The sequence below is a fragment of the Varroa destructor genome, unplaced genomic scaffold, assembly GCF_002443255.2.
Source record: "Varroa destructor unplaced genomic scaffold, Vdes_3.0 BEIS01000004.1, whole genome shotgun sequence".
NCBI classification, from domain to species: Eukaryota; Metazoa; Arthropoda; class Arachnida; order Mesostigmata; family Varroidae; genus Varroa; species Varroa destructor.
Genome location: NW_019211457.1, coordinates 14698418 through 14712625, shown reverse-complemented (window position 1 = coordinate 14712625; position 14208 = coordinate 14698418). Strand labels below are relative to the sequence as shown.

The 14208-nt window shown below is 39.7% G+C and overlaps 2 protein-coding genes across 6 annotated transcripts in view; one reads left to right on the top strand and one right to left on the bottom strand.

Moving 5' to 3' along the window:
• Cdc50 (cell cycle control protein 50A) overlaps positions 1 to 14208 on the bottom strand; it is a 49404-nt gene that overhangs the window by 22392 nt on the left and 12804 nt on the right. Inside the window, exons 1-2 of one of the 4 annotated variants that reach the window (XM_086986280.1) lie at positions 6234 to 7182; positions 3275 to 3386 (exon numbers count right to left, since the gene is read on the bottom strand). The exons of 1 other annotated variant lie outside the window; for it this stretch is intronic. In XM_086986280.1, coding sequence (XP_086842406.1) covers positions 3275 to 3308 — 34 coding nt within the window. In that variant the 5' untranslated portion in view covers positions 3309 to 3386; positions 6234 to 7182. Of the gene's footprint in view, positions 1 to 2606; positions 3243 to 3274; positions 3387 to 4215; positions 4349 to 6233; positions 7183 to 14208 lie in introns of those variants that run through there. 2 more of the 4 variants (XM_086986281.1, XM_086986282.1) reach the window with 2 other exon arrangements.
• mmy (UDP-N-acetylglucosamine pyrophosphorylase mmy) overlaps positions 7337 to 14208 on the top strand; it is a 33239-nt gene continuing 26367 nt past the window's right edge. The window contains exon 1 of one of the 2 annotated variants that reach the window (XM_022801977.2): positions 7337 to 7484. In XM_022801977.2, the coding sequence (XP_022657712.1) occupies positions 7477 to 7484 (8 nt within the window). In that variant the 5' untranslated portion in view covers positions 7337 to 7476. Of the gene's footprint in view, positions 7485 to 9865; positions 10020 to 14208 lie in introns of those variants that run through there. The other variant, XM_086986273.1, reaches the window with a different exon arrangement.

Genomic DNA, 14208 nt, shown 5'->3' with positions numbered 1-14208 from the left:
ATCAAGTGAATATACTTTTATGATTATTATTATATATATTTGATTATATTTATATTAATACATAATTTTATTCCAACTGTAGTTAAAACTTGTTTGGAAAGCAGCATCATTCGTAAACGTAGCATACCGTATTCCTATTAAGAAACGAACGACACTCGCATTTTTATCTTGTGCAGCAGCGTTGAGGCGATTAACAACATCTCTCTATTTTGTTTGTGGATTCTTGACTATAAAACATGTTATTTAATTCAATGATAATAATATTAATAATAATAAAAACTGAAGAAGCTACAGTCTATAATATTTGTTTACCTGTTTATTTCCGCATACGTTCGCTACCAATAGGCAAGACGATACGTCAAACGGTTTTAACGCGCTATCGGAAAACTCGACAAAGGTATAACAGCATACAAGCTAGTAGATCGTAGCATAGGCCTACCTTGGTATACTTTAGAGATGACTGGCAATGCAAATGGTGGCCAACTTATAGGATGCAGACATGCTTTGATTCGCTAGAGGGCTCCACCCTGAAGGCTTCTCGCCCCGCTAGCAACGAAAATGGACTGCAACGACGCAAGTATGTTTACAGCTTCAAGGACGATGCGGACATATTACGCACGCAATGACCAAGTAAATAACCGCTGAGGTTGAATTTAGCTAACGAATAACCATGTATTTTGCTTTCAGTTTAGCTTTAGTTAGTTAGATTCATTATTTGTATTTTTATTATAATTATTAGCAGGTTAAAGTTGAAGCTTAGTCTTTCACACTCAAACCTTACATTTTAACCAAATTTTACTATTATATATGAAATACAATCGCTTAGCAAGATGCAGGTAAGTTAGATCATGTATTAAAGCCATTAAGTTATTATACAACATTTGTGAAGTAAAACACTTCAAGCACTGTGAGGTGACACGTTCCGACGTGTACAAGTACGATTCAGTTCTTAATCTGCTTGTTTCATGCTGCAGCAGCATTATTAAGCCTAGTGGAAGTATCTTGACGCTTATATAAATTATTAAACAGATAACCTATCATCCACCAAGTATATGATATCTCGTACGTTAAAAACTGTATATGCACTAGTGACTAAAAATTCTGTTTATTAGACCCTTTATTGATAAGACACATGGATTAAGATTTCTAAAATAGCACTTATATTTACTTGTGAAATGATGATCCCTTGTACATCGAACGGCGCATGTGGGTGACCGCGTAAGACTGCGGAACGATGCGAGTGAAGTGGCCAAGTAGATCAGTTACACGTCACCAAACTTTATGAGCTATTAACGCACCTACAGGTTTGCTAATCATAAATCAAAGACGTAGTTTGGTCAATCAATAACAACGAACTCCAGACGAAAGCTGTTTTTTCGTGAGATTCAGCATTCAAGCTAACTTCAACCAGAATCTTCACTCGGGCTAGGTAAGCTTCAAGATCTTATAGCAGCTCAGCCTTTTCTAGTTATTCGTACGTCTAATAATGTAAAGCTAGTATATGATACTGCTTGTATTGTTCCATCGATCTGTACTCAATGGTGAAAATTAGCGTTTTAACATAACGGGTATGTGTCCTAGCTTGACGCCCAGAGCCCATAGATGACTGAGTTGCTAACGAGCAATAAACTGATCTAAGTTTATTATAAGCAGAAGTAAGTGGGATAATTTTAACCCTCCTTATACAGGCTCCGTTTTCAAATGAAAAGGTTTTTAGCAAAAGATACAGCATACACGCATTATGCAATTGTATTCGTAAATATTTCATAAGAGCAGTCAGCTGTTTACAGTATACCCTACTATCAACAATAAACTACTCTTTATCCAGGCTCTTTCATGGTGTTGAGTTTGTTATGGTTAGACGGTTATACCCTTGAGAAATATTGATGTATATGATCGCATAATAACCTTGCAGTAGAATAACATGAGATCTCACGTAGTTCGATTTTCTGACGAATGTGGCGCAATGTCATCAAAAAACACGTGGTGGTGAAATGATTTTATGGTCGACGCTCTGCTGCAATACCCTTAACCAACCGGAGTCAGATGCCCTGCGCTGAGTAATGCAGCAATGGGACAGGTACTTGCAGCAGTTTAAATATAACGAATTTACACACAAAGTATCGATTTTCATGGTAAGTGCTTTACGCCTGAAAAATAACTAATCCTTCACGATGAATAGCCTAAGACAAAATATGTAAATGTTGTCAACTTTACAACCGCAGTAGAATAGACATGTAATCTATTTGTCAGCAATTCATTCAGTGTCGACATACATTGAAATAATTACCACCACTATGTGCTTACTTCTAAGACATCAGTTAAAAAAGCTTCAGTGGACTTCCATCATTATGGAACTTATCTAGTACCCAACAATAATTAGTAAATATTCTTAGCTGTTGGATACACGGCATTACAAACTGTTTTCCTATATGTAAAATACCCCCCTCCCCCCAAAAAAAAACTTATTGATGCATGCAATATCTGTCAATGACAAACCTTGGTATGACTCAATAGAAAAAGGAATGCACAATCAGTAAGTAAACTAGCTCAAGCAGTATGTACAAAACCCTCCTAATTCTAATTTTAAGAGAGAAAGCTCGTACCCATTTTTCACAAATGCGGTCACTTATGTTGGAAATTCGTCACTCTAAACCGCAACAATCTTCAATTAATTCTTTAAACAAGAAGAGGCTAACTAGCCTTACACTAGTCGTACACTTAGAATTCTGTGCGCTAGCACTCTAGATTGATCTATTCGATGGCGCCAAACTAGTCGCTAACGGGATCAAACCACAACAAAAACATCAAACAACTTATCGCTATCATATTATATCACTGCCATAAAGAAACTACGATATTTCGAACACACAGTGTTGTTAGTACTGCCGAAGTAATTGTTCATGTCATTACAGTCTCAGCCCAGATTCGCGCCCACAGCCAGAGGATGTCAGCTATTAACGAACGACTATGACAAATCATAAACAGGCGTTAATTGATGCGCACAAAGTTATTGCAGCAATAGTCGTTCCACGTCCATCGTGAGATAGCCCCTGGGTGTGGTTTGCGTAAGATAAGACAAACATGACAAAATTGTAGAGAACCGCTGCACTACGGCATTTTGCTGTTATCTACCAAATCGAGTGGCGGAAATTTGGAATAATGGAAGTTTCGTTCGGGAAGCAAATTCTCTGTGACCTGCCGAGTCTCTGCGACTTCATAGGACAGTCGATGACGTCAAAAACAATGCTGAAATCGTAAAATTTATACTCACTTTTCGGCCGTTTACTTTGCGCCTGGCCATCCATATTTGTTGATTACGGTGAAAAGCCCGCCAAATTGGCGGGAAACCTCGGAACTCGAGCGTGCCACAGCGCTAATATTGGCTGTATGAAAAGTAACGGGAGAGGTTGAATAGTTAGAATGGGCTCGAAGAGTGCAATATTGCGGTACGACGGGAAAAAGGCGGAGCAGCGCTTTTAGCGGGATCCAATTATAGGAAGGTGCACTGCTATGGGTTCGATACAAAGTAATGGATCCTGATATAGAGAAACTCATTCACAGAGAAAATAACTATTTGGTTCTTTTTTCTGTGCGTTGAGGCGTACGAAATACATATTCATATGTATTGGTTGGTGAAAATATTAAATAGCCTCCAGATTGTAGCTACAACGGTTGGTTTATGAAAGTACTCCACCCGTGTCGATGTATACGATTCGCGTATTTTTTGCGTCATTTTAGTATTAGTAATGAAGATTTATGCCACGTGAATGCTTCTTAATAAAAGCTGACGTCTACTGTATCACGGTTTTCTTTTATTAAACACTTGATACAATGATTCGGCCATCAAGGCGATATACTGGTAGACAGCGTATTTTGACTATGTACAGGCGTCTAATCTCTTACGTCCGGTATTGCCGTTAGGCATTCCATCAGATGGCTGGTTCTCAATACGAACCTAGACCACAACGTGTCCCTAATATATTAGCAGGAAAATACGTTAGCTACTAAGCTATCACTGGGACACACATCAAATCCATAGTACAATATTTCTTCTATGGGATCAGAACGCAACCGTCATTGAATCCAGATCACACGTTCTATCAGGACTTGTTTTGCTACACCTTCCTTACAAAAATCCTTAATTTTTAATGAAGTATTTGTTTTGCCTGGATAAACAAAACTCCAACCTCAGTACTGTCTCGATAAATACACCTTGCAAATTTCGCAAATTGCTTTCCAAAAAAACGTATTGCCGCTTCCACTGTTGTGGTGCCACCGTGGCACCGTTGTGGCACTGGAATATGCTGCCAGACTGTAGTAGATCGAACGGAGCGAGCATATCAAACGTCTGCAACACACAGGCGTCCACCGCTTTGGCGCGTTAGCAGTCTTGACGTTTAGCGGCAAATACAGTTTGGGCATTGTCTATGGGGCAACCAGGGGAGCGGCCAGAAAAGGGCAAGCCAAAAGCAGCTGTGAACCAGTAGAGTGCGGGTGGAACTGTTCGATTTCTGGGTTTTGCTACCAACTCGGTGATGGTTATTCCAGAATACGTAGCTGGCGACACTTTCTTGAACAATCGAGTCGCGTCCATTTCTAAGTAGCCCGTACTAACACCAACTGCGTTGCTAATAGCAGCGGAGACTTCGTGCAACACCGAGTGCCGGCAAGGAAAAAATGCCAGGGATGTGAGTCTGGAATTCTGTTTTTTGTCGACCTCATTGACTTAACCGTGTTGATGAGGCTGAACCTTTATAGGTGGAGAAAGTATGTGCGTTTTATGCACGAACGGCAGTTTTGTATCGTCCTCTTCGCTGTCGTTCTGTATGAAAGGGCTGGTACCGCTGCTATTGGTGAGGGGTGCGGAAAAACATCTGACCAACGTAGAGGAGGTGCGCGAGTGACAGCGCTAAAACCAGAAAAAGAAACAAGCCAGTAAGACATTATGATCTTACACGGATGCTTAGAAGGTCCTGCAGGAATGCCGGTAATAACGAAAGCGAAAATTCTCCCTTTGCCGAGTTGTTTGAGCAGAAGATTGACGTTTTTCATCTCGCCCTGCACATCTGATCCAAAAGCGAAATGAAGCATTTTATTGGGGCCGCAACGAGCTGAGAAAAGCTCATTAATATCTGCAGTGTCATGTCAACTAATATATTGTCACCGTATCGCCATTTCGGAAATCTAAGCTGAACGATGATTTGCTTAAATGAATAGGGTCGAGGAATAAGAATACCACTATACGAGAGACCTGGCCGATTTGAAAGCAATGAACAAACACATGTTCTTAGCACTAAAGGCACACTTATTTCCCACCGGCTTCGGCGACTAGGCACGGCAAAAATGGAGAAAAAACTGATAGTAATCAAACTAAGAATTTTCGTTGGCTATGACCGGTTCAACTTTACTAAGGGTCTATATAGAGCTGGGTGGCCTTAACGCACGCAGTGAGGCAATAATAAATGCCCAAGCGAGCTACAACTAGAACGTCACTCACGGCGACGGGATAATCGTATGAGATCAGCGTGAAAACGTGCGAACGTAAAAATTCTGGCATATGACCTAGCTGTAAGGATAACAGTACCTTTGTTGGTCTTCTTGTACTCCTCCTTAAGACAGGGTAAGTAGGAAACGCGAGGTATAGGTTTGTCGACTAGCTAATTATAGAAGACAGGTACTTAGTGGGTACTGCCGATACATTGCGAATAGAGGCGAATCATACAAATGTACAGGTATGGCACACAGTTTAGAATACATTGAATCGCTACATATTGTACAATGTAAGCGATTCTGAAATTATGTTTTGACTTGAGTGGCTACTCCGTTGGGTATAATATAGTCAGCTAGCATTATATCTTGTTAGGGTTCAAAAGTATTGTTTTCGGTGATGTTGCATTAAAATACTATAATTTGAATATAATTATTTCTGTTAGATTATCGTATCGTCTACAACTTATTATTATTGTATTATTATTAATTTATTGTGGAAATTTTAACCTGTTTCAAGAATACTATCGATTACTAATTTTTTTATTCCAATGGAACTTGATTCAATAAACTCGGAATATCGACTCTATCCAGCACATGTCTACGTGTTCTCAGCTCAGCAGATGTTTATAGATAGCTATATTCTTGACTACACACAGAGGAATCTGTAACTGCGGATTAGTTAAAAGATTACTAGGAAGATGTATTTTAAGTTGCTTATGAAATGCAATAAGCCCTCTTACCGCATTTTTGCTGTGCCTCCGCTTTTCCTCACGTACACTTCATCACGACTTGACCCTCGGTGAGTTCAAAAACAACATATACTACGATGCAGTAGTACCGCACCTGAGATTTGTCGCTTTTAATCTAGTGGTAATAGTTGATTTAAAATAACAGCAACGGGCCTGCCACCAGCACAAATAATTAATATACTTGCACTAATAAGTTATTAATAAATTTTATGAAACCTAGTCGATTTAGTATTATGCAAAGCCGCTACTTGCACAAGCAAACAAAACGATTGCGACGTGACATCGGTTACACGTTTCCTGGCAATGCAAAACGCAGTCGGCCGGTTTCCCTGATCACTGTAACAGGATCTCATCAAAACGTTGTTGCATTAAAGCCTTGACAACGGAATGATTACCTTTTAAAATATGGCATTTGCTATTTTGCCCGTACGGTCTTTATGTTAAAAGTGATTCTGTCCAGTTAGTTTTTGCCACAATTAAGTATTTTCAACAAGAAAGGACTAAGAGACCTCTAGCTAAATTTGGCTACGTTTCTTGATAACGAGTTTTTTTTACGTCTAGAATCGTTAGTATTTATTTGTTTCCACGGTTGTTTTGTCCTAGAACCAGCTAACCAACCAAGCCTATTGAATCAGATACTATGTCCTTCGTTTCTGTCACTATTCATTATATAAAATCACATCGAATTGCCTTTTCTCACGAAACTGACGGTTAGCCTCCCATTATCCGCTATTCATCGGTAGATTATTTTGGCTCGCGACTTCACAGTACGGCAGAACCAATCGGTTTGCATTAACACTCTACTTGGACGAGTCAGGGCACCGAACCCAAGACCTTTGTCTAGCTTCGGTTCGGTTTGATGTCAGAGAATGCAGTTAAAAAATCAACTAACGAATTTTCCTTATCACTGGATTGTTTCGCTTGGCTGACGTGGGACTAGACGCTGTTGAACACTGAAAGCGAGACAATATCTGCAGCTTCGTACTGTGCTATAATTCGATGTAAATTAGAAGGAAGTCGTTATCGAGACAGTTATCGCTGGAGTCTGTTAGTTTGTGCGATGGCATGTGTCGTAAAAGGCGGCTCTAGATTAGGTTGTAGTAAATCATTTCATATAACTATCGGAAATATGTAACCAACATTTTAGTGTCTGTTTGACTGCGATGAAGAACGGTGCGCCATCTTGTTTGTGAAAAAGTGCCCTTTCGACGCTAAGCATTTTCTGCGTCATTTAATGGTAAAGTGGGTATTATTGTATAGTGCAAATAGTTTGTGTGCTATAAATAAGTAACGTAAACGCTAATTTGTAATATTTTGTAATAACGGAGTAATAACTCTACATCGTTTCGTTGTTACTATCTGCTGAAATTTCCATGACAGCACGTCATTGTGAGTGACAACTGAACGGTAGTAATTGAATAACCTATTAGAAGGCATCGTTGAGAGAATATCGACCTGAGAAGAAACGTGAGTTCTGGGCGTTTGGTCGTTGCTAAAAAATAACTCGAGCGGTCCAAAGACGCCAAATGCTTTGTGGGCTCAGCTTTAAAATGAATTACCCAGATTCACTGACAGTTAGAGTTTTCGCTGTGTACGCAAAAAGTAGTTGCAGCATTTACATATAATCATAACAGTTATAATAATTATTAGTACTATTATTATTATATTACCATGTGACATTCATCGATGAAAAAGGAAAACACCTCGGGTTTTAGTGACGTTATACTACGTGCTACCTTTCTCTAATGAGAATACTTCGTTAACCTTCGGACCTAACGGGTAACTATTACATAACTGTTGGCAGTCGTCATACCAAAGCCAACTGTGAAATCTGTATCGTAATACAGTAAAATTCTATTGCCCTAGCATATGATTTTGACATATAATATCAAAGCACGACTACTATCATCGTAATCAGCTTTCAAAAAATCAAACATATACGAATAAATCCAAAAGGCTAATGTGAGCTTCATATAAATATGTACAGAAGTGTATTCTGTTGGGTACACACTAAATTTTTTTTTTCGGAATTTCCAAATGAAACGTATTCAACAATTTTTTTCCTACCGCCTGTTTTATACAGTTGTGTTGGCAGCGATTTTGGTTGGCTTACATAATTATTCGTGATTATGTTCACCCAAATCATGTATTAGTACTCCGAAGTGGTGTTAATATTTGGTATTCGCTACGGCTTCATCGTTCGTTTTAGAGGACTATATTCAGTCGAAAACGTCGTCATTGCGTTGTAACAGCTGTGTAAACGAATGTATGACGACGGCCTGCGGCTGGAAATTAACGAACGTTCGGACACATTGGCATTAGAGTGCCGCAATCCAATCATTGTATTAACCCTGCCGGTATTGTTTTCTGGTTCCTTCGAGCTGTTCCTCTACAACGTAAACGTCTTTTGATTGAGAATCTCGTGCATATTGCGAACTTCGGCACAAGTGACATCCACGTATCCGTAACTCCTTATTCGGCGATATCATGATCGGCCTTGTTGAAAGGTTACAATATGGATTTATGGTCTTGACATAGTAACATGCCTCCATGCTGTGTGTTTGTATACACAAGTAAATGTGTGTTTGCAAATGGTAACTTTCAAATGGCAGTTAGTTAATGGCGTTATAGGCTTGTTTAATTCAGTGAACCTACGAACTTCATAATTTTTAAACTCTAATATATACCATTGAGAGTTTTTATAATATAATATTATTGTTATATGTTATGCTGTAACATAATAGTAATATTAACTTTATTGAAACCGTTCATTGTGTTATTGTAGTGTAGAGATATTCTGTCAGCATATAAAGAAATTCCATCGAATCCAATAAAAATCCATCACTGATGACACGAGTGTCATCAGTGATGGATTATAGGGCGTATATATAACATTTCTTTAACATTATATAATATTGAAATTTTACGGCGAATTCATTGCCGGCAGATATTCAACACCGTGGACTGTCTTGATAGGTTCGATATATATATATCTATGACAATTGCATAAAAGATGTTAATATAATGGGATCTGGAGAATTACGTCTAAGGATACCAGCACAATCTGCCTGATAAAAGGCTGCGAAAGTCAACGCACGTATCAGCCTTTGTAGATAAGACAGTGTTTTTATAACTTGGTGTCACTTTCAGCATAATTTGTGATTCGACTCATTCGATACTTATATGTACATATATGCAGATGCCCCAAGTAGAAGATGCTGCGCATTGCAGTAGAGCAGGAGGCTACGATCATCATTTTAAACTGAGCCTGGCGTGTTTTTGAGTATTTTGATTTCTAAGACCAATGCCCGTCACAGACACACCGGCAATCTAACAACAATAATCAGTGGCACGACGACGGAACATTTGGCGACGCTTAAACGTGTGTCATTGTTGCGTTGATCAGCTGAGCAGTTACAACGGTTGAACCGAAGCAATAATTTGTTTTAGATTATCTATATGTATTACATATACACACATAGATATCGGTATATTGAGATGATGTCAAAAATATCGTTGATATGGGTTCGTCTAGACAAAAACTTACAACTAAAATATTAGCAGAAAGTGTCGCGTGATACGTTTCTATAGTTAGCCAGAGTTCCGCGCTATCGGTCGCGTCGGGTGCTGGAGAAGAAAGGAAGCTGATTTTCGTGTTTATCGTGTAAGTCGTCGGACGTGTGAGAAGATGCCCTAATCGAATTGCTACATTCTGCTGGTTCTAATGGTAATGATGAAGTGGACCGAATAAATGCTAGCAGGCAAAAATGGCGAAAGGTAATCGGCGTCATGTTCGATTGTAATCGTTTGTTTTGAGTTTATCATTTCCTTTTAGCTATTAATATGAAACGTTTATTTTACTTCAATGAATATGTAGATTGCCCGTGTATTGTAGTTTGCTGCAAGTCGTTGGGCGATTCGAAGCTTCCTACGTTTCAAATTGTTTGTCCGCGCTGTTCCAATGTTACATCTTCTTTAAGTGTGTGGTATTAACTGCTGGCTATCTTTCTTACAGTGCGGGAAAACGATCAAGGATTTTAAAAAAATGGGTTCAAAAGAACTTTCTCGCGTTAGATTTTCAGAAGCAAATTACTTTCCACGGAAAATAAATACATACAAATGATACACATGAATATACATAGAAATAAAGCTCATTCATACTCTTATTATGAGTGGATGGCTTGGGTTGAACCCAGTTCTTGATCACATCAGATTATTTAGTGGGCATACGCGGATCAGTAATCGTCGTTCATCTCTTGAATTGTTTCGTAATCTGACAAGACAAATTGCACTGACTGACTGTGCATTACTTATTACAATACGATACTGTGTCGCGAACGTTCGTGGCTGCTGTTGAAATCGTCCTCGAGAAAACAGCTGGGGTTATCATTTTTTGGGTGTCCCATCGTTGCATAGGCATGGGCGTTTGTTTATTTGATTTCGCACTTTATTGCACTGTGTATCAGGCGCAGAAGGTGCAATTTTGTTTCTTCTACTCGTTGCGATTTTCACCAAACATGTTGCACCTGCTCGGCTAAAAGTACTCGCACGGATTAGATTAGTTGCGTATTGCCGCACCGAGCTGCACGAAGACGCGACATTACATGTATTGCCATGTAATGTCAAACGTGAAAAAAATTAGTCGATGCCGACTGGCGTCGTCTATTATCGGATTAAACGATTCTTTCGTCTTGCATAGATGATAATAGCTTGAATGCTGACCACCGCATCACTAGCAGGTGAAGCTTTTATTGTGTGTCTGTGCGCGTTTTACGTCCGGTGGAATTTAAGCTGTCAGGCATTAGTTCATCAGATGACAATGAATGATGCGTCGTATCTGAACAAGGACATCTAGTCGACATTGAACCCGTACATATATCTTATATTTTTCTCGTACTCGTATAAAAAAAAAAGCTCATTTGGTAATGAGCTTCCTGCGTACCCGAACACAAGTAAAATGAATGCGTGGGTTAAATACCGATTTAGTCATAAGAATCTGCCGACATAGACGTGCTACGTATGCCTCGATAAAGAGCACTATGTCCTATGTGCTGAATAAATCACTGCTTCAAACAAACATAGCTAGGCGTCGTTTGCACCATTAATTTGAGTGAAAGATACAATTTCTACGGTGTTCCTACGAGTTTCTTTTGACCATTGCTACGGAAAGCGATTTACGATATATATCTTCGTCCAAAGATCAGAACATAGAAAGAAAAGGTTCTCGCCGTAATAGGCAAAGCTGCAAAGATAGATTATGAAGCGTGATAAGTATTTAGCTCTGTTAAGTTCCATGTGATTAATTGAATGGTCCGTGTGAATATAAGTTGATAACCTAGCAAGAACCTCTGAGCGTATCTATTGGTCTCATTTTTAATTGAACATTCACGAACAGGAAAACGGAAAAAGACGTTTTGTAGCGTTATTTTCGTAAATGTCCCAACGGTCACTGATCATCGAACAAATTCTGACCTTCTCTATCCTAATTCGATAGTGATGCTGCTTTTGCACAACGAACATCTTGGATCCGAAGTCCACATATCTGATTCCCCAGTGACCCTGAACCTTTACTTCTGTTAGCCCCAGTCACGACTAGTAATTACGATCGCACAAAGGGAGCGCTTTGCAACACTCACCTGCTTCATTGAAATTTAAAAGACAAGCGTTTTGCGCTTTATGAGAATTTTGTCAATTCGTCAGCGGAATATGGCTGTTTATTCTTCATATACATATCCAACATACTGCTCGTGCGAAGATCTCAGTTGGAAGAACACGGATCATCCGCCAGCTTGTATTAGCTACTACAGAGTTGGGCTTCTGGTGGTTATCTAAGCTTGGTAGCTTATGCTTCGTTAAAAAAGGCGTTCTTCTATAATCAGTTTGCCTGTAAAGCCCAATTATTCCACGTACATAACGACCTTTACGTGCAGGTTCGTCCTAGAGAAGTTCGTACTTCACGGTGCCGTAATATCAGCGCAAATCACCTAGACTTAAGTGTAGATTTTTTTTATTATAGATTCGTGTTGGAGAAGATGTCAGTCCAGCTGGTAGATAGTTTAGTCAAAGTCTTTACACTATGAAGCAGATTAATCCACCAAATATCTGCATGAAAATGTATGTTTCGTGTGAAGCCTATATGGACCTGAAAACTTAAGGGCTTCTCCATACTACCAACTAAACATGCGTCAGTACATATTTTTTTCGAGGTAAACACGAAGTAACATATATATATATAGATATATATATATATATATATATATATAGCTTTGATAACTCCAACAATTCGCGGCTTAGATTGCCTGAATATCATTGCAACCCATACATCATAGAGTTGCCGTATTTCGTTATCTTGCAAACCATTTATCCTTATGGCCGGCTGCATATAAAGTGGTCATCATTGTTGCTCTATGCATAGAAGGTCGTATAAAATTGCAAACGGATCGTTTCTGTTTGAACTATCATCAGCACGTTCTCGTTGCATCGACGTTGCCTTGTATTGTACACCGCTAAGTGCAAGAACTGGCAAAAACTGTGGGTGCTGACCGTTTAGCATTATCATGGCATACGCGTAACAGCTTTAGTGTTAAGAAGGGGCGTATTTCTGCTCAGTAGCTGTTGTAGTACAGTTCGCACGTCGTTTTTTCACACCCGCTCATTGAACGGCCTTTAGATCGTTCTTTCTCCTTTATCCTGTTTCGTGGTCGTTTTCTTAGTAAGTTGTCCAGTTGTTCTTGTTGCTGTTGTTATTTTTGTTATTGTCGTCTTGTCGAGGTCCTGGCGCCCGTTTATCAGTTTGATAGCCCGTCTTGATCAGTTTCCTTTAACGATTCTCTTTTGGAGCTGATTGTTATATTATTATAACGCTGTCGGTGAAGTTGAAGTCGATATCGATTCCGTTTTTGTTGTACGATATACGGTTGTACATCTAACCGAGAAAGCGTGCTTCAGGGAGACGGGCGGCGAAGTCCGGCTCTTGCCAGACTTCGCCGTGGATTAACGGTACATCAACGACAGCTGCGGCTGTAACTACAACAACCAGACACCTGCTGCTGCATTCTGCCGCTGTTGTCGCTCTTACCACCTCTCGTAAGATCCCGTAACGATGTGCCGTTGTTCGTTGACGTCGGCGTGCGTGATTGAGTATCGCTTTGCGGAAAGCGGGTAGCGACGTCGCGTCGCCTTCTCTTTTGGCGCCGGCACTACCATCGTGGTGGCTGCCTTTGTCGGCTTCATCTGCGTCACAAGTTCATCTAACAGTCGCATCAACAGCAGCAGCGGTAAACGCTGCGGCATTAGCAACGGTCTCGCCGTTCCTGCCGCCACTTTGCCATTCTGTCTCGTTGCTAGTGATATTAGTTTAACGACATATTGGACGTGACTGACCACGATCTGATCCATCGCTCATTCGTGTGCACCCCGAGGTTGACGGCTCATAAGCCCGTCTGACTTCATCGGTAGCTGCTGCTATCGCACCGAAGAGCCAAGATTGTCCTGTGGATTGTGTCCACTACAGCCGCCTTTGTGATTATGTGCTAAGCTAACACAGGTAGAGCAATACGATAAGCAGGAAAAAAGAAGGAGGAGCATTATAATAATCACGTAAGCAAATTTTCGCTAGCGAAATTTAGAGAATTACTATATCATAGAAGAACTAAATAACGAAAACTTCATATAGGACTAACTGGTTTAAACACATATGGTTTACACGAGGACATATTTCCTATATGCTGTTGCGTTGGTACCTTTCTGTACCATCGCAAACTAGGTAAAAGTTGCTTCTTGAAAGTAACTCAAGTTACGAATCGATAAGTATGTTTGAGATGGATTATTTGGGAATGGTCAGTCTTATTATAAGCTAGATAATTACAAAATAGAACAGAAATCTGTGCATCCATATATTGTGAACCTGGCCATCACCTAATTCGCCACAACCATCGCTCATTCATTTGTATACTGCTCATATATA